The 19,985-nt window shown below is 49.0% G+C and overlaps 6 protein-coding genes across 6 annotated transcripts; 3 read left to right on the top strand and 3 right to left on the bottom strand.

Moving 5' to 3' along the window:
• Nucleotides 1–459: 459 nt before the first annotated feature.
• On the top strand, nt 460–1,293 carry LTR84_003395 (uncharacterized protein; the record flags this gene model as incomplete). Its single annotated transcript, XM_064846983.1, has 1 exon — nt 460–1,293. The coding sequence occupies one exon, from the start codon at nt 460–462 to the stop codon at nt 1,291–1,293; it is 834 nt and encodes a 277-aa protein (XP_064705336.1).
• A 638-nt stretch (nt 1,294–1,931) lies between these two features.
• On the top strand, nt 1,932–2,841 carry LTR84_003394 (uncharacterized protein; the record flags this gene model as incomplete). Its single annotated transcript, XM_064846982.1, has 2 exons — nt 1,932–1,939; nt 2,172–2,841. The coding sequence occupies 2 exons, from the start codon at nt 1,932–1,934 to the stop codon at nt 2,839–2,841; spliced, it is 678 nt and encodes a 225-aa protein (XP_064705335.1).
• A 779-nt stretch (nt 2,842–3,620) lies between these two features.
• Nucleotides 3,621–4,457, bottom strand: LTR84_003393 (uncharacterized protein; the record flags this gene model as incomplete). The annotated part of the gene is made up of 1 exon (XM_064846981.1): nt 3,621–4,457. The coding sequence occupies one exon, from the start codon at nt 4,455–4,457 to the stop codon at nt 3,621–3,623; it is 837 nt and encodes a 278-aa protein (XP_064705334.1).
• A 3,083-nt stretch (nt 4,458–7,540) lies between these two features.
• Nucleotides 7,541–11,681, top strand: LTR84_003392 (uncharacterized protein; the record flags this gene model as incomplete). Its single annotated transcript, XM_064846980.1, has 4 exons — nt 7,541–7,789; nt 7,842–9,995; nt 10,091–11,171; nt 11,206–11,681. The coding sequence occupies 4 exons, from the start codon at nt 7,541–7,543 to the stop codon at nt 11,679–11,681; spliced, it is 3,960 nt and encodes a 1,319-aa protein (XP_064705333.1).
• A 1,091-nt stretch (nt 11,682–12,772) lies between these two features.
• Nucleotides 12,773–14,943, bottom strand: LTR84_003391 (uncharacterized protein; the record flags this gene model as incomplete). The annotated part of the gene is made up of 5 exons (XM_064846979.1): nt 12,773–12,943; nt 13,001–13,202; nt 13,261–14,349; nt 14,396–14,611; nt 14,666–14,943. 5 exons carry the CDS (start codon nt 14,941–14,943, stop codon nt 12,773–12,775), a joined length of 1,956 nt encoding a protein of 651 aa, XP_064705332.1.
• A 939-nt stretch (nt 14,944–15,882) lies between these two features.
• On the bottom strand, nt 15,883–16,935 carry LTR84_003390 (uncharacterized protein; the record flags this gene model as incomplete). The annotated part of the gene is made up of 2 exons (XM_064846978.1): nt 15,883–16,511; nt 16,563–16,935. The coding sequence occupies 2 exons, from the start codon at nt 16,933–16,935 to the stop codon at nt 15,883–15,885; spliced, it is 1,002 nt and encodes a 333-aa protein (XP_064705331.1).
• Nucleotides 16,936–19,985: the final 3,050 nt, after the last annotated feature.

Here is a 19,985-nt window from a genome sequence, read left to right as displayed (position 1 = left end):
TCGCCATAGGCTTATATCAGATTTCCCCCCGTTCTTTCTCGTGTTCTATGAAGCACTACTGATCGACTGTCACGAGGACCAAGTCTATGCCGATTGTTAGTCAGGGTTGTTCCCCAGTCGTAGGAGGGCGATTAGTGTGGGATTTCCTTTCAATTTCCTGGCTATTCGAAGCACATGGAACTCTTCGGCCTCGTCTCTGGTGCTCTGTGGTTTTGGAGTGGATGCGGAGCCAGGATCTGAGCGACGGAACATCCCTGTGTCCGATTTGTTATGCAACAACAATCGATGCAGGACAACAACATGCAGCATGAGACTTGTGAAGACCAGGCCCTGGAATGGAGAATGTTACGTGTATATTAAAGTCCCTGCCCAATTTCGACTTTCGGTTGGGAACTAGTCACAATCTTATCTCACGATATCTCTGGGTTGGTCTCACAAGTGAAAAACCAGACTTCAACAATGCCATCTTTCACGGTTAGTGATGGAACCAACATCTACTACAAAGACTGGGGTAATAAAGATGCAAAAGGGACTGTCGTCTTTTCACATGGATGGCCATTGAACAGCGATAATTGGGAGAATCAGATGTTCTACCTGGCCAATCGCGGTTATCGTGTCGTTGCCCATGATAGACGAGGCCATGGGCGTTCTGACCAGCCTTGGACTGGCAACAATATGAACACCTATGCGGATGATCTTCTCCAACTCATTGAGCACCTCGATTTGAAGGATGTCATGCTGGTGGGCCACTCGACTGGTGGAGGTGAAGTCGCGAGATTTCTCGGCCGACATGGCTCAAGCAGAGTCCAGAAAGCTGTCTTAGTCAGCGCGATCACCCCATTTCTACTCAAGACTGAGGACAATCCGAAAGGTACGCCGATCGAGGTATTCGATTCCTTCCGCGCGGCAATCGAGAAAGACAGGGCTCAATTCTTCATTGACGTCGCCTCCGGGCCTTTCTTCGGATTCAATCGCCCAAGCGTCAAGGCCAGCCAGGGTCAAATCTGGAGCTGGTGGCAGCAAGGAATGATGACCGGCATCCGAGGTGCACACGAATGTGTTGAAGTCTTCTCCAAGACAGACATGCGTGAGGACTTGAAGCGCATTGACATACCAGTCTTGGTCCTTCATGGTGACGATGATCAGATTGTACCATTTGAGGGTAGTGCACCCGAGGTCATGAAATTGCTTAAGAAGGGAACGTTGAAGGTTTTTGAAGGAGCTTCGCATGCTTTGCCTAACATGAATATCGATGGAGTCAACCACGAATTGTTGGCTTTCCTTGCAGCATAAGAAGAGTCAACAAGCTCGCAAGGGAAGGTAGTACATTACGCAAGTCATACTTTGCAATCACGCTCTTTAATACTCAGTTATATATGCAGGATGGACCGATCCAGAATAGCTTCAAATTGTGAGAGAAAATCAGTCCCCATACTTTATGTGCCTTCCCTCAACCGGTGCTCATTGATGTGGGGGATCTTCAAAGTTACACGTGCTCACCTAAGTTGTGGGGAAAGAGGCAGGCCAAATTCTCAGCCTCGTCGTCCACCCACATCCACCACATTTTCACTTGTCACCTCCCAATGACTTCATTATCAGGATAGCTATGACCCTGGTTTCTAGTATCCTGTTCCTATGCTGCTGACATGTGATACTGACCTGCTAGATATATCTTGGCACTGGAAAAACGGAATTCCACTACCACTAGTAGTGTCACACTTGCGAAGCGTAGCACTCAGTGTCAGTCCTGTTTTGAACCAACACGATAAGATTTTGAAGTCCTCACTCCGTGAGAGAAAGATTCCAACCCTATCAATTCACTGCCTGAGCGCGACATCAAGCTAAATTCTTCACCAATTCTCTCAGTCTCCCTTCACCTGAAAGTGCGCCTCTATTGCAAATTACGTTCTTTAACAATCACATTTCAGAGCATGGTGGAGTTCTGTCGTTCTGTCACTCGTTTACGTTATGATCAAGCAAGTGCTCTCTTTTCTGGCACTCCCTGTCATCTCATGATTTGAACAGTAACTGCTTTCCCGAAGCCACGCACACTGAAGTGCGCATGGTACTTGGAAGTTCCCACGATGTCTTTACCACCACTACGGGTTTCTAAAAAGCGAGTGACTCTCCAAGAGATCTTCACTCAACTCTCGGTGACTGATGACTTACAGGGATCGAAAAGACGCAGAGAGTCTGCTTAACAAGCATCGAACCAAATACTGCTTCATCGCCCACCGGGCTGCATGCAAGCCAGATGACCCCAACTCAGAATACCAAGTCGGTGACAGAGTCTGTAAGCTGACAGATGTCAACCGGGAGAATCGTCAGATTTGGTGCGTTGTCGCCATTGGTAAGGGATCGCGATGCTTCACATTTGCGCCAAACTCTAGAGAGGACAATGAACCCGATACATGCACTGTTATCGCACCATTTTCTGATACCGAGAAGGGACATGTGGAGAGCCGAGAGCACTGGCTTGTCAAGTACGATCGGAGTCTTCTCACCAAGGCGCCGTCTTATCACTGCGGTGGCACGGTTCGGATCTCGGTCAATGCGCGGCTAGAGCACCATGTCATTCAGGAATGCGATTGGACCTACAATGATCTCTACACAGGTTGGATCTATCGAATAGAAGACGCCGACCACGGATGGATGACAGAGAGATTTCTGGATGAAGCAATCAAGCGCGCTTTGCTACCAGTCAATCCAGTCAAAACGGAAGCCCACGATACCATTACCGAGCCTCCGGAACCTGCGGAGCGCCCCAGCAAGTCCAAGAGGTCAAAAAAGAAACACAAGGAGCCTAATGAAGACGATTCGAAACAAGCCGAAATGAAATAATAAGCGAAAGACCTGAGAAAACAACTGCGCGAGCAGCAGTCCGCGAGGCTGAAAGAGTAGATGGTGAACTACAGTTTGAAGACGAAGGTCAAGGCGCTGAAGCAGGAACTGATCACGGTCAAAGCTGATGCCGAAGAGGCATTGGAAGAGGCGCAGGAAGAGTCTAAGCAACCAAGACGTGAAGTCAAGCGGAAGTATCGTGCTCTGCTCAAGAAGGCGAAACGCACGAAGAGAGAAGTGGGCAGTGAAAGTGAAAGTGATAGTAATTGATGCAGCTTTGAGATACGTCACGAAATGTCGGCTGGGAGGTGCAAGTCTTTCGACGTCACACCTAGAGCAGTGCAGTGAAACAAAGGGGTCGTTGCTTGTGGATACGGCCGGGGTCTGTCACCTATCCTCGGATCAGCAGAAACACGGCATTTGGGATGTGAAGAATGATCAAAAGCCACTACCATATCAACTTGTTGTTGGGCTATTGCGAGGAAGATATTTGGTGCTTCCAGTGTATGAAATTAGTGAGATGGCGGGCATAAAGCTGGGAAATATCGGTCCTTGCGTGGCATGCAGTCAGGAAATTACGTGCTTTGTTCTCACATTCAGGCTCCGTAGCTTTGTAATGTTGCGGCTGGTGCATGGCTCGGGCTTCCACTACTCTATCAATCGAGACTTGTCTCGATGCCACATCCGCTCGTCCTTGAACACTCTTGCCCTCGACAAAGACTTTCGGAGTGACCATGAATGTTGTGTTTGGCTGAGACATGTCATATTCACTACGGCCATCAAGAGATAAACATCTGCTTGTTCTGTTCTGCCCATTCCTCGAACGTGATTCCTTTCTTACCAGTGTATTTCTCAACATTCGACAGCTGCTCAGCGTCAACTGAATAGCCACAAGTAAGACTGCGTGCAGAGTCTGTAGCTTCCAATTGTCTGATCATGTATTCCGCGAGAGGAGCAGGCCAACGTCGTTCTTCTGTAAAGCTCTTGTATGCTTCCTCTCTTTCCATCGGTTCAATGGTAGGATTCTTGCCCAGGACTTTTGCCAGTGTCTTGACGCAGTCTGCCTGGGAAATCAATTGTGGTCCGTACAGATACATGGCCGTGTTTTCGTCCTGTGGACCTTCCACAAGAGCCTTGCCACAGGCTCTCCCAATGTCCTCTGGAGCAATACAATCAACTGTCGAATTGGGTGCGAAGATCTTCACCAACCCACTCTCGAGTCCTGCTTTATACTGAAGTGTGTTGCTGGCAAATGAACCTGGTCTGGCCGCGATGTATCCGCCAGCACCAAATGCTTCTTTCAAATTCATCTCGACTTGAGCGTGGAAGTAGGGTATCACCTCACTGGGCTTCACATCCTCTGGTTCAACTTGGATGGTGAAGCTGCTGAGAAATACCACCAGTTCGATACCGGCAGACTTGAGTGCCTGAATGGTAGACCTCATGTTGTCGGGTGAGCGGTGAGCGATGTAGATAAAAGCACGGGTTGCTTGAGTGCTAGATACAGCATCGCGGACAGTGTCGGGGATTTGCAAATCGGCGTGTACTGTCTCGAATCTGCCGTCCTTCACCTTTGCCTCATCGAGGCCTGGAATGGGCTTATTTGTGTCTCGCATTGCCAGTACCACCGTTGCTCCAAGTTCATGGGCAGCCCGTGCGGTGGCTGACCCAACCGCTCCAGTTGGTCCAAATACTATGACTTTTGAAGCCGCCAGGTTATGTTAAAATTCGGGTTGAAAGTGCTGATCCGGTATTGTACTGGAGAGCTTATTGGGAAATTCTTTACAAAGCCACAGTCAAGAAGGAATGTTGAAAACACAAACTGAGAAGCGAACTCTACGCTTTCTATAGTTTCTACATCCTTGCTTGAGACCAGGAACAACAGGTCATTCAGCACCATCTGGACCGTCTCTCAACCATGTCAAGTCGAGCTATTCCTAAAGCGGGAAACAATCTCAAGCACGCTAATTTTCTCGGCCGGCAAAGCTTTCGATAAGGCCTCCACCCGTTAAACAATTTGGATATTTCATCTTGTTCTTGGATAGTTCCTCAGCGGTGCTTCGTGTATCTGTCTCTTTTGATGAGGAGAGCCTAGCCGTTTGCAAAGTCCGAATGTTGCCGCAATGATGGTCTGGGCAGGCTATGAAGTGAAGCTTTAACACCGTCCGATAGGAACATGGCTGGTATGGATAACTCGGGTAAGTTTGCCAATGTTTAATAACCCAAGTGATCGATTTGACCTTTCGCTCGTCAATCAGCGGCAGGAATGCCATTCGTCATCTCCACCAGCATGAACAAAGCAGATCCTGAAATGCGCAAGCTGATCAGGAGCCACTGCATGCTGGGGAGAAATCGTGGAAGAATCTTGCAGAGCAGGCGAAAGCCCAAGACGGTCGTTCCAGGCTCAGAGCCAGTCCAAATATTGCCAGACCTGGAGACTATGTCCGCAGTGCCCAATAAGCTTGGTTCAGAATTATCGTTGGTACGGTTCGCTGATTCAGTAGAGCCCTCTACGCTATGGGAAGTCTTGAAATGTGAGTGAGCTCACCCTAGATTATCTAGCAGACATAATGCAAGATGTGTTGAGAAGCTAACGATCCTACCGTTTGAAGTCACCTCGGTATCTAAACAGATTTTCTTCCCCTTGGAGAGGTGCTTTGATTTCAACATAAGTGACCGATCCATGTTCGATCTTTTGTCATCCGATCCGGCGTATCTCCATGCTGTGATCTTTGGGGCTCAATCATACTTGGATTTGGCTGCGGGCCGCTCCAGTGAGCGATCGTCAGTGCACATGTTGAAGACAATTCAGCTCCTCCGCAGTAGGCTTTCGATTTTCGATGGAAAGGAGCAGACATCCTTCTCTAATCCCACAATACTGATCGTCTTAACTCTGACACACGTGGCACATTTAAGTGGCGACCATATCACTGCTGAGAAACACTTGGAAGGTCTCAGGGAGATTATAAACCTACGAGGAGGCATTGCTACTTTCCAAGACACTCCTAAGATCCTCACCGAATTACTAAGGTTCGCAAGAATCCTGACCCTCACTTATCTCTTTGGGACTACAATACAGGGGGTTTGAGGCTGATCCTCTTCAGGTGTGACATCAGCATTGCAATTCACAAAGGAACAAAACCGGTCTTTGACTTCGACCAGGCTTTACAACATAGCATATATCGACCACAGGCTAAGTCATCTTCTGCACCCACTCCTTGTCTGGATCACAAAACCCCGTATGGCAAGGACCCATATACAAATTTTATGACAAACAAGAAATTAGCCGAGTTATGGGTTACTCTGAGCAACTTCTGTTGTCTAGTAAACTCGGTGGCGGACAATAATATCAAGCTCAGCGACCAAATCCTCTTAAACACTATGAGATCAGTGATGTACGCACTCCTTGGTATGAACTTCTCCACTAATCCCATCAACGAAGTGATTCGTCTTGGGTTGCTTGCATTCTGTTCAAATTCTTTCTTGGAGCGACGGGGAATTTACCTTCCGAATGGCTACCTCTGTAAGAATTACAGGACTTGCTTAGAGGACGTCAAAACTCAGCATCAAGGCACTTCTCAGGTTTTACTGTGGCTCCTTATGATTGGTAAAATATCCATTTTTACCTCTGATACAGATGACTCTGTATGGATAAAATCTAGGCTAAGAGATAATATCGGCTCGAATAAGGATTGCTCGTGGCCGCAGCTTCGACGAATTCTCAAGTCCTTTCTTTGGATTGATATTCTACACGATGCACCTGGGAAATTGATCTTTGAGAGTTTCTCCCAAATCAACGAAGTTGCAGTGTAAGAATGGTCACGCCTGGTCGCTTACGCTGTGAGACCCCTCACCGATCATGTAGTTTGAATGACTGAAGAGGAATATGGCATTGTTCTCCTGAAATTGGAGACGACCACGCCGCTGGTCGTTCCTAAGAACCAGAGACAGGATAGCAAGGGGAACCCATTAATAGCATCTAGTTAAGGAATAAAAGGGAGGTACTACGGCGAGAGTTGTTTCCTCAACGAGTGATTGTAGAGCCGCTTTGTAGTTAACTAGCTGTTAGTGCTAACTACCCACATAGTAGATAGCACTGCTCATGTTTCCCCATACTAGTTAGGAGTACTGGGTATGTTGTCGCAGATAGAAACGCGGCCCGGAAGCTTCACCTAGTTAGACGCTAAGCGCCACGGGGCGACCCCTCAGGCCCCCGCGAAACTCCGATCCACTTGCCAGCTCGTCCATAACTGTTCTGCAAAAGCACAACCTCGAACGTTCTCAAGTTTGGGTTGACTGCCCTGAGAAAGGTCACACGAGGACAACTACCTCAGTTCTACCCCTTCTCGATGAGCCGAACCGTTGATAATTAATGATCTATTGCTACGATGAACCAGGGTAGGTATGGTAGGATTGTATTGTCGTGCATACTGGGCTTGCGCCCCATCCCAGTTGCTGCACAGCCAACATCTTCAGCCTCAAACCACCACTCTCACTTTCTTCAGCCTAACTGTGAATTTACCTCTTATTCTTTTCTCCTTCACCTTCTGCTTCCCCCCATAGTTAACCTAAATGAACGAGAATCACGACACCTCCTATCACCCGGCTCAATTCCGAGAGTGATGAGGTTAAGAGAGCCTTCCGTTATTGTCACCATCTTCCGGCTTTCTGTCCAGCAACTCGTCGACTGAGGACCACCATGGCGACAAGTACGCATGAGCCTTCCAAGCCTCGAAAACGACGTCGCCTCTCCCCTTCAGACTACACAGTTGCCTGCATATCCCCCCTGGCTCTCGAGCTTGCACCTCTTCGTGCTATGCTCGATGGAATTCACGAGGATCTCCCTCGACATCGCAACCACAATGCCTACGTGCTGGGGGAACTCGGACAACATAATGTGGTCATGGTTGTCTTGTCTGAGATTGGCAATAACCACTCCGGCATTGCAGTCACCCAAATTCTCAATGATTTCCCTTCCATACGCTTCGTCCTATTAGTAGGCATTGGGCGGTGGCGTCCCTAGTGCTGGTCTTCAAAAGGCGGATAGCGTACGACTAGGTGATATCGTCGTTAGCCAGCCCACAGATATAGCAGGAGGTGTCATTCAGTTTGACAGAGGCAAGCGCCTTGATGGAGATTTATTCTTGCGCACTGGATGTTTGGCCAAACCACCGGCTTTTTTGACTGCTGCGGTGGAGGTTTTAAAGGCAAAACATTTGCAAGAAGGGAATCAAATAAGGGAGCTCATTTCGGACATGACAAAGCGCTATCAGAATATGAAAACGGACTACATCTTCCCGGGCATAGAACAAGATCAGCTTTTCGAGTCCGAATACTCTCATGTGGGAACTGAAACTTGCCGAGACTGCGATACCTCAAGATTACGACCTCGGGAAGCACGCTCGGACCCGTCTGTGAGAATCCACTATGGAACCATTGGTAGCTCCAACTGTGTTATCAAGAGTTCTGTGGAAAGAGACAATTTGAGAGACACATATAAAATCAAATGTGTTGAAATGGAGGCTGCGGGCCTCATCGATGCCTTTCCTTCTTGCCTCGTTATCCGAGACATATGCGATTATTCCGATTCTCATAAGAACAAACAATGGCAGCCCTTCGCTGCAGCAGCCGCAGCAGCATATGCCAAGGAGTTGCTTCTAACAATCCCTTCCTTACAGCAGCAGAATTCTACCCATATGTCCTTACGCATGTCGCCTGAGAGTTATTGTGAGCCTGCGCGTGAGACAAGCGGGAACAACACCTTCAATCCACAGTCACTCCAGCCCCCTGCTGGGGACGCTGCCGTGCATCAAAAGCTTTTGGGATCTCTGTTGTTTGAACGAATGGACTCACGCCTCGCAAACATAGCTCGCCCCCTCTCAAAAACATGTCAGTGGATCTTTAAACAGCAAATGTTTGAGACATGGCTCGCTGGTGATGACGTCGAAGAACATCATGGGTTTCTTTGGATCAAAGGCAAGCCCGGTAGTGGGAAGTCAACAGTCATGGTGAAGGTCTTACGTACTCTCGAAAAGGAGAAACCCAGTGATGTTACAATTTCATATTTCTTCAATGCACGGGCCTCAGACTCTCTGGAAAAGTCTGTTCTTGGCATGTACCGCTCCCTTGTCTATCAACTACTTCAGAAATGTCCCCGTTTGAATGGACTTTTCACCAAAGCATTCGCCTCGAAATTGTATAACGATGTCGTGGAAGAATGGACGACCGTTGAACTACAAGGCTTTCTGCTTGATGTGGTCGAGAGCTTAGGTGGCCAAGCCTTAAACATTCTGATTGATGCTCTGGATGAAGGAGATGAAGAGGATATACGCCAGATGATCGCCTTCTTGGAAGAGTGCACATCGGAGTCCGTCGAATCTAGCAGTCCATTGAGGATCTGTCTCTCCAGTCGGCATTATCCCCATATCAGTATCCGCCAAGGACTCCATCTAATTATGGAACGACAAGACGGTCAAGAAGAGGACATTGAACTCTATGTGCGGACCAAGTTAATCAGCAAAAGGTCAAAGTACATCGAGATGCTTAGACAGAAGGTGTGTCAGAAGTCGTGTCGAGTATTCCTGTGGGTCGTCCTTGTCATCCCGATCCTGAACAAAATCTATGATCGTGGTGGTCAGCTGACAGAGATGGAGAAATGTCTGGACGATATCCCAGAAACGCTAGATGGAGTATTTGCCACGATCCTGGCAAAGACCTCGGATGGTATCGACCAGTCTATCTTGCTTTTACAGTGGGTCCTTTTCGCTTCACGGTCTCTCAGTCCTGATGAACTCTATCTCGCATCTCGGCTGGGCTCGAGATCAACATGTGCAAATGAAGAGAACTTGCCATCCGAAGACACAGATTTATTATCAGACGACGCAAACTTGCCACCCGACGATACGGTGAGCCGCTACCTTCTAGATTGCTCCAGGGGACTTACCGAAATTACCAAATCAAAGCCACCTATAGTGCAGTTCATCCATGAATCGGTCCGAGACTTTCTAGTCAAACACAAGGGCCTCGCAACAATCGATGAGTCCCTTGCGGACAATATCGAAGGCCACAGCAATGAAGAACTGTGTAAAGCCTGCTTGAGATACTTTGACCAGCATTTGCCAGCGTACGAAAACTATCTGCTAGATTCCAATCCAGTGTGCAAAAGTGTGGCGGATTCAGTTCGACAACGATACTTATTCTCAAAATATGCCGTTACCTATTTGTTTCTCCATGCTAACAAAGCCGAAAGCAATGGCGTGGCCAGCGACAACTGTTAAGACGATTTCAAGATGGCAAAACTCTGGATCTTCTCAAATGGGTTCAATACAGGAACACTTTCCTGCCGCAACGTTTCCAGATCCGGAGATACACCGACAGCATCCACCTGCTCTACATTCTAGCGGATAACAACATGCATGACTTGCTCAAAACCCTACTAGAAGAGCCGGTCGATGTAAATATCACTGGGCAACGCTACGAAAGTGCGCTCCAAGCAGCCTGCGTCGCTGGTAACTTTGATAGTGCAACACTTCTCCTTCAGAACGGAGCAGAGCCGATAATCCGAACGGCAAATTATCAGCTTGCGCTCAAGTCAGCAATCAAGAAAGAGCGTAAGGCAATGCTGAATCTACTTCTGAGCTTTGACCTATCAAAAAAATCCGATGTCCTTGGCAACATGATTTTCACGGCACTTGAAGTTCGCAATAATGATGCATTTCAAACTCTGCTGAAGACTGGAGCTGATCCCAATTTCCAAAAGAAAAATGGAAACACGCCTCTCTACGAGGCAGCCGGCAGAGGCGATCTTCATGCTGTCAGTCTCCTCATCAAGACTACAGCACATGTCAATGCCACAGGTGGCCATTACGGTAATGCCCTACAGGCAGCGGCGGCATGTGGTCATGAATCGGTAGTGCAACTACTGATCGAGAATAAGGCTCAAGTCAATGCTGAAGGTGGCGCTTACGGTAATGCCCTACAGGCAGCGGCGGCATGTGATCATGAATCGGTAGTGCAACTACTGATCGAGAATAAGGCTCAAGTCAATGCTGAAGGTGGCGCTTACGGTAATGCCCTACAGGCAGCGGCGGCATGTGATCGTGAATCGGTAGTGCGACTACTGATCAAGAATGGGGCTCGTGTCAATGCTGAAGGTGGCGCTTACGGTAATGCCCTACAGGCAGCGGCGGCATATGGTCGTGAATCGACAGTGCGACTATTGATCGAGAGCGGAGCGAGCGTCGATGACGCACTTCGAGGCGCGATCGTCAGCACCCAAGCTGGCGCCACAGAACTATTGTTGGAGAGCGAACAGGCAGTCAAAGCTGAACGTATTCCAACAACCTGGAGCTCTGCAACTTGCAGTGAAGCGAGGTCTCCAAGATATTGTACAATCATTGATTGACCATGGCACGGACGTGAATGTTCGACATAGCGAGATTGATGATGCAAAAATGTGTTCGAACAAATGGAAACTGACGCAAGCATTGTTTTCCGCAGAATTAAGCAGAGCCGGAGTCTCCGTCGATGACATTTGTGCAGCAAATGTCTTAGAGGCGGCGATTATGAGAGATAAGTCCTCTCAGATGGTGGAGATACTTCTCAAAAACGGCGCAAATGCCAATAGCCGGGGTCCCAATAGACTGTTTCCCACAGTTCTACACATAGCGGTTCTGACCAACGACTATGAGGCTTCAAAGCTGCTCATTTCATTTGGAGCAGATGTCAATGCGCAGGGGGGACCTTTTGGTAATGTCTTGGGAGCGGCTGAAGCTCTCAACCATTGGCGCATCACTGACTTGCTTGTCAACAATGGGGCGCGACGCGAGCCTCCATCCTGATGCGTTTCTTGTAGCAATCTGTCTAAGAGTACATAAATGGTGAAGCAAAGATGCAATAACTTTGAGAGAGATGTTATTTTGGTATCGTGGAGATTGTCATTGCGTATGCAAAAATGAGTACCCAGCCTATGGCAGGAGGTACGAAACATGTATCTAAAATCGAGGGTCAGTCACCGGGACTAACTTTAATCGAGTCTCGAACTCTAACCATATCGGGTACCTTCTGCGTCACTCAAGATGACACACATGAAGTTCCAATCATCCGAGAACGAATCTTGACGTGCATGCGGCCATGATGAATGGGCATGGTGATGAACGAAACGAGAAATTCACTCATGCAGTTGTCCTATGCCTCCTACACAGTGATCTTCGCATCACGGGATTGCAGTAAGCCGTAACTGTGGAGTTTCGTCCCTGGGTCGGTGACTCGCTGAGACTGGACTGCTTGCTGTAGTTGACCAGGTAGAAAGGAACATTAACAGATGCTGTCCACTAATTGCGGGACGGAGACGGCCTGTATGGTGTTTTCCAGGTCCGCTAGGACGAGGTGCTCGCCCTGTGGAAGCAAGTTTCTTGGCAAGGCTGAGATGCATTGTGTTGCTGCAAGGCGTACCATTAAGAGCAGGAGGTGGTGGAACCGGCACAAGTTCCACAGAGTGGCAATTTGACAAGATGAAGAAATGTCGCAAGAATTTCGACAAGCTTCGATTGATGGACTAAAGTCTTGTCCACCCGTAAATTCGGGCGTTTGCCGGTGAATGGGCACCTCAGCCCTCCAAGCTGGAAGATTCGAACACTGCGGAATGGCAGGGGAGTATCCGGTTCAATACACGGTATTTCCCCGTGATTGGAGAACGGCCGGTGGCAAAAGTGCCCCTAACCCTATGGCTTAGCGGCATGATGGAAGCTCAACAAGTACTCAGCCTCGTCGATCACCTAGAGAACTTTCAAGACCTCAGGGGTCTTAGCCGACAACGTTCATTCGAGATGCAAGATGGAGCTTGAAAGAAGGGTTTAGTAGAATTGCAACACTCCTTTTGTAGCAAACTACCTAACATTCTCCAATCACGACTGGCACGTTGAAACATTGATTACCCCTTACTGGTGTCCGGGCCCTCTTGCTGGACGAAGCCAACGTAATTGCGACCCACGAAGTCTGGACCTGGATATGTCCCCAGTCTGAGTCGAAGCTGGCTCGAGTCACTGTCTCCTACACTACCGCTTTGTGTGGCATCGACTGATCTTCTTAGCAAGGGAGCAAGCTTTAAGGTATAGTTAGTAAGGCAGATTCCAAGTGCAGTAGCTTATGCGGAACCAACCTCTGGATTTTGCATCATGGCTCCAATTGTAGAGACCTTGACATCATGACCTTCCCCGTTCTGCTGATAAGCAATGATTCCCACCAGCAGGCTGATCAAACTGCAGAAGATCGCTGTTCCGTAAGAGATAAATAAATTCTCTGGACGATATTCATAGACGGTCTGAATTGTGCTGATGTTACCGGTAACGCTGGTGGTTCGACTGTGAGAATGTCAGCAATGTCCAGCAGGCATAACATCAAGTGTAGGATCATTGATACCTCAAGGACGCAGTGCTCATTAGGCTGAGCGACACGTTTATGCTAAGCTCATTGAACATGTCGGCAAACGTCACGTTTGTCGCAGGTGGTGGCGGCGATGGTGTATAAGTTGCATTGCTGACCCAGTCGTTGCGGTAATGCAGCATTTGAGAGAAGTCGCTTGCGGTGGCGAGAATGGTCGAATCAGGTCCAAACCGCGAATAGACCACTCGAAAAGGCATGGGGTCCGCCCAGTTCTCGATAGTATCTTGAGCTACAGTGCCACCTGTAAGAAACTTGCTCATCTCCAGGAAGTAATGCAGGTAAGAAGCCGGCATCCCAGAGTCCTGGGTGAAATTTTGTATCCTGCCAAAATCTTTGACTGATAAGACGCGTGTTTCACCGATGCCATTGTCAAAAAAAATTTCCGTTGTGAATGAAGAGTTGTAAAAATCGCATTGAACAAACTTGATCCGCCCCGGGTTTGTGAGGACTGCGATTTCAACGGAGCCCGAAAAAGCGCCTCGATACGGCCGACTTATTAGCTCCTCGGAGGTCATATCGAATATAACTTGAGTCTTGTTGAATCCAATTGTTTCAAGGTCCCTACCGTCCAAGTCGTTGCCTTCGAGGATTGCCACTCCAAAGTAAAAGATGAGCCCGGTACCAGCGTTCTCAACTCCGTTTTCTGCGAACTGACCATTGACATATTCGAATGTATCTTTGTTGAATGAAGTCAGGGGCTCGGCTAAAGGCTCCACGAAAATCTGTGCGCTATCAAGCTGTCGTGCTGACCCATTGGGTTTTTCGGCGCATTTGAACCGAGGGATGTGAGTTTCGAGTGTGTACGAATAATTTGTCGCCGCGACCAAGGCCTGAGGCGCCGCGATTTTGCCTGAAAATGCAGTTGACTTCACCAACGTTGCGAAGATATTGGGTGCGTCCATGTATGCCGAGGCTACAGTCTCGGAAGGATCCTTACCATACTGGTTAAGAGGATTTGGAGCGGCTATTGAAGGTTGTAAGACATCAAAAGAGCTGGTATTTAGTAGTGATCTGACTGCCACAGAAAGCGTGGCCGGAGGAAATATACTGGCAACTGGAATAGTCCTGAGGCTTGTCAGCCGAGAAGGCAAAAGTTAGAGGAGGACATTACCAGATCAATATTGCTATAACTACACCGATATGCATGTTCTTGTAAAGTTCAGAGTGGAAGAACGGGGAGATATCGACCGTCATCGTGAATGCGGCATCGATTGTTTCCATTTTATGGTAGCGTTGCCGTAACCTCAGCCAAATGTACTGCATGCATGCATTGGCCATAGCCACCTTGAGGCTAGCTGCTGTGGCGAGAGCGAAAAAACTGCCAATGCTGCGCCGAGTTGTTAGACAGTAGACGACCACTGTATGCTTCTGATGAGCTCACCGAAGCGACCATTGTTGCCTGGTGGTGTTTCCAACCACCTGTCCGTCGAGCCAACGATAGTAGAAATGGTGACCAACGGCAAAGAGGAGACCAAGGGCGAAACAAGACAGCATGACGGCTGGGGAAGTCCATTTCTGAGATTTCCATTTGGACTTTTGAGTCTGACCCAAATCACGGTACTTTGGCTGACGGCCCTTCACGTCTTCAACCGGAGCATAGCCACTGTTACCATGGTGCTCAAAGGTCCTTTCTTTCGTGCGACTCATGCTCACAGTCATTTTTGGAAATGTTTTGCTCGCAGTAGTGACCGGATTGTAGACTGCTTGAAGTCTTGAGATTCTTCAATATCTTCGCCGGAGAACAGCATTGCCAGAAAATTTGCGGGAACGTGCCACAATACCCAGTGTCCGCGCCTGGTTGATCCAAGACTGCGAAGGATATTAAGTACTGGTGACACGGGATACAACCATGCTGAAGCAGATGGCGCCCTGCACCAATATCTGCATAGTGTTCTCCTTGAAACATCTTGGCTGTGCCACAATTCGGGGCCAAAATGGTACTGAAAGTAGGCTGCGAACGTGTGGGCGAATCAACAACTCTGTACCTGAGGCCGTTTTGTGGCTGGTATTATTTGTCGCTTGAACGACTAGCTGGGTAGGTATAGTCAGTGCAGTAAAAGGTAGACCTTACACCGAGGAGTAGTAAGTGTATGACAGAATTCGTGGATCACTGATCCCCTTTTCTGCCCTGGGACCCGCCGTACTCGACGATTACATAACGCAGGATACCGACTTCGTCAACCTTCGTTGTATACAATGCTAGCAATCCATCTTTGCAGCTATTGTACGAGCCCAGATTTCAATCAAAGGCAATTGCGAATCATCTTTGGCTGAGAAAATTGGTAAAGTTCGCACTAAAATAAATATCAGTACGCATGATAAAACACTAGCAAGGAAGGCACGCAGAAGATCCGCGACTGGATTGGAGAATATTTCGACTTGGGGTAATTCCTCCTCTATGCCTATGTGTGTCAAACATTTGTTATTACTAGCTATTCTAAATCTGAGGCATACGCCGGAAGTATAACCCATTGACCAGGTAGTCGTGTGGGACTTCACGCCGATGTGTCTGCTTGATCGCTGGTAATTTACAGTCATTTGCAACACACAGAGGACGATTTGACGTCAGTTGGCCATCCACACTTGCTTAATAACTCATCATCCAGGCGCACTCCCAGCAAAATCCCCACTGACAAAGACCACAAGCACGGCGGCATAAGCGGCACAAGAGCCGAAAATCTCAGCCTTCCTCGCATTAGTGATTAATGCCACCGTGATGGCGAAAAGCGTCGTGAACATTGCGATCAATCCCAGCGTCAAGCCTGGCCGAGATGCAGATACATTGTACAGGACGTAGATGGGCAAGAACAGTAGTACCGCTGACAGTATCGTAGTCAGTAGGAAGGTGGTGATGTTGACATAGTGGAGCGAGTAGTGGGTCAACTGCGGGGCGTTTAAGTGGGATAGGGACGTCGATGTTGGTAATGCAGGTGGTGGCTTCGTGCGGAATAGTCGTGAACAATGTGTCTTCAGAAAGTAGGTGAGAAGGTCTGGCTGCGGGTTCGCGACGAGCGACACATGGTCGGCCGATGTACTTTGAGATATCAGCTGTGGCAAGGGATATAGCCTTGCGCCCACACCCATAATGGCTGAGTCTGTGGTGGCCTGGCCGTCTGAGCTGTGGGATGCGGAGACCTCTTGATGGAAGTTCTTTGATAGTGCCGTCATGGTCTGCTTGGAAGGTGGCCGTAGAGCCAGCAGCGTGGACTCTTGGATTAATGCCTCTCCTGTCCAATAGTGTCAATCAAACGGACGTGGTACATGATTTGAAAACTCACGATATTCTCTCAACAGCCCTCTGGCTCGCATAGCCAGATCCATTCGCTTCTTCCAACGTTCGTCTTCATATCCCTTTTCAGCCCCCTTCGTAAACGATTGCCAGTTGCGAGCATTCTTCCGAACATGATAGGACAAGTCTGAAGTTATGTCGTCGCCAGCATCAACGGCGTCCTCAAGATCATATTGTTCTTGCAAGGCTTGGCACTCTGCAAGTTCCGCCTCATAGTACAACAGATCGCGTGCTGACAGGCTTCCAAAACGCCTGTAAACTTCAGTGCTGTGGTCCACATCGCTGGCGATAAGATGGGCAAGAGAGCCGAAGCCTCTCAGGATGGTGACAGTGTTGCCGAATTTTGGCTGATCGGGCGCCATAGCGATGTGTGAAGCGTACTTAGGTAGGCTAAGTAACTAGAGGTCAAAAGACAAACCCGCCTTATGCAAGACATCCGGGAATGTGACGGTGCTGTGTCTGGGCGAGTCAAATTCAAGAACTGGGATTCTTCGTTGCAGCCTGCTCAATCGTGGAGAGTCTCTGCCAAGTCTGTTTTGGTCTGTTTCGATTAAAGAGACCGCTCTCCTGGTGATAGCGAGGTCGGCGTCCCAAGGCTGACAGGGCTCAGCCACACTGGCTGGCTGGCTTCGTATTCTGCCCCTCATGTGCAACGAGTCGCCATGGAAGCGGTCAACGACTCAACGTGCTTTTTCTAACATTTGAACGGAAGGTTTCAAGTGATATTCTTCTTCCGCAGCCCCCTGCGTTCTGCACCAACCCGTCTATTCCTCAACTTATGAATTCTTGTCTGCAAGTCAGAGGAACTCTGATCCGTCGTCCTGCTGTGTAGTAAAGAACCTACCAAGGCCAGCAGCCACTCCTTATTCAGCCTTGCGCTGATCCTCAGACGCTCATCCACATTTACACCCACTGTACTCGGCGAAGACATTTTATCGTCACCTGATATCATCACACCTCTGAGACTGAACCTCTAGTACGCTACGGTTATTCTGTGCCTTTCTCGCTTCTACATCTCGTTCGAGGATCCTCTCCGCTACTCTTCGGCTTCCTCTCGAGTTCGCTTAGTCGAATATTGCGCTTCGGCACCTACGCCGGCCATGGAAGTAGAGGAATTAAGGCATTGGTGGCTTGAGGAAGTAGAGGGAATAATGCATGGGTGGCATGAGGAACTTGATGATGATCATCGACTGCTGAACACTGTCACTTTCTCCTCTGCCTTGATGGTTTCTGACTTGATCGACGTCATTGTTTTCAAAATCAAGAATTGTAGACCAGAAGATGAAGAAAGCCGAACTCCATGGGCCCCGTTCAAGAATTGCCTTGCTGATCTTAACAAATGTTCCTCCCTCGCACGGGAAGTATTACTTGGTTGGGAATACGGCTACCAACCCCCAGGTTACAACGACTGTTTTCGCATCCTGGGGGAGATGAAGACGAAGAAAGAAGTTGGAGAAGTCAGTGCTTTCCAAAGGAGTACTCAAAAACTCCTTGATGGCCTCGAGGCAGTGAAGCTGTCAATATCTGATCACAAGGCTCAATGTGAACGTGAGTTCGCTCAACGTGAATGTGAGTTAGCTCAACTTGAACGTGAGTTCGCTCAACTTGAACGTGAGTTCGCTCAACTTGAACGTGAGTCCGCTCAACGTCAACGTGAGTCCGCTCAACGTCAACGTGAGTCCGCTCAAAGTCAACGTGAGCTCGCTCAATTCAAACGTGAGATGGCTCACTGGGAGCATACTGGCTTGTTCGCCTTACTCGACGACCCTATGCTAGCGCTTGAGTTGAAAGCTCTCTCCCCGCATGGTCGATCGAATGGTCACCGACAGCCTAGCAGCAGTTTCTCCCATACGAAACGATGCACGCATGAACGCTCTTTCTTACCACTTGAGATCAACGGAAGCTCCTTCGATGCCCTCCCAGACACAATGTCATCAGTGAACATCATGACGGAGGCTGTGGCGAAGCGACTTGATGTGAAGGTAAAACGAGATGATTCCAGACGGATCACCTTGACTAATGCTTGCGGAGAGCTATTCCGATCGGAGGGCGAGGGAAGGGCATGGGTGTCATTCCCTGGAGAGAGTCCTCAAAAACGCAAGTTCATCATCGTGCGTACCTGTGCTGTCTCGGTCATCATGGGCGATCCATTCCTGAGAGTGACCGAGACATTGACCAAGTTTCGGAATCGTCTGAAGAAAGCGGTTTCTTCATCTCTGAAGAAGGCGTGGCGGCTTTGTTACCTGGGCGCCCCTCGTCAACCACTAGCGTGTTCTTTAGATGGAGAACACGTACTGGCCAAGGCTGATACAGGATCAGACATGGACTTGATCTCTCTCGCGTACGCCAACAAGCGGCGCTGGACAATTCATCCGCTAGCCCCTGACAGAGACTCGGTTGAGCTGGCTGACGGAAGCAAGAAGAAACTCACCGGCTATGTAGAAGTTCAACTCAGCATCGGCGGGCACTTGTCATCCACAACGTTCTATGTACTGAAAGATCTTGTGTGCGACGCTCTTCTCGGAGACGAAACTCTCCATGAATTGAACGCTTTCAACGAATATGCTTCTCATTTCGTGGACGATATCAATGGGCTGGTGGAGTACGACCACTGCCACAACATCAACTGGGCTGAAGAGAAGCAGAAACGTACCAACCAGATCCTCGACGGCATCTACCCTTCTGCACCTCCCTCTGTGAACTCTTCCGGAGGACAGCCACCACAACCACCGGACAGCAAACCCAGCTTCTGGAAACGACGCGGCCGCACATCAAGCACCAGCAAACCCTCGACCAAGGACACGGAAGCCTGGCACGCGGCATTCCGCAACGCGTTGGAGACGCTGAACAGCGTTGAGCTGAAAGCCAGAGACACGGCCGAGCAACAGATGCGGCTCCTGAGCGGCGACGACCTCGTCCGAGCCACGACCGCCAATAAAGTCCGTCAGCAGGGATATGCGGAACGGATCAAAGCGATCAAAGTCGCGCGCGACAGTTATTTCGGCACTGCTGCTTCTCCGTAAGGAATGCAAGGGCGACCTGAACCGGCGGTGGCTACCAGGAACGTGGAGGAGGTGAGTGACGCGTGGTTTGGCACGGCTGCTTCTCCATGGGAATCGCAAGAGCGCTCCTGAATATCGCCGTGCAGGGATATATATGAAACTTTACGAACTTACTATTTTTTACATCCGTGGGGGCCAAGAGACAGCAGAAGGCGCATATGGTTGCACATTTCTTTCCATAGTACCAAGGTAACTCGAGTCAATTCCAATGAATAAAGATTATTTGCCTACAGTGAGATCTGGCCATGCGGTGTTTCCCAACACGCTGAGATTGAAGGCTAATTTTCTCGTACGTCGTGAGGGGGAGAGAGTGTCGTCTCAATGTGTTGGGATTCCCTCGGTGGAGGACA

The sequence above is a fragment of the Exophiala bonariae genome, assembly GCF_035927105.1.
Source record: "Exophiala bonariae strain CCFEE 5792 chromosome Unknown scaffold_16, whole genome shotgun sequence".
Lineage (NCBI taxonomy): Eukaryota > Fungi > Ascomycota > Eurotiomycetes > Chaetothyriales > Herpotrichiellaceae > Exophiala > Exophiala bonariae.
The sequence above is the reverse complement of the archived record's forward strand: the minus strand, read 5'-3'. Positions and strand labels throughout refer to the sequence as shown.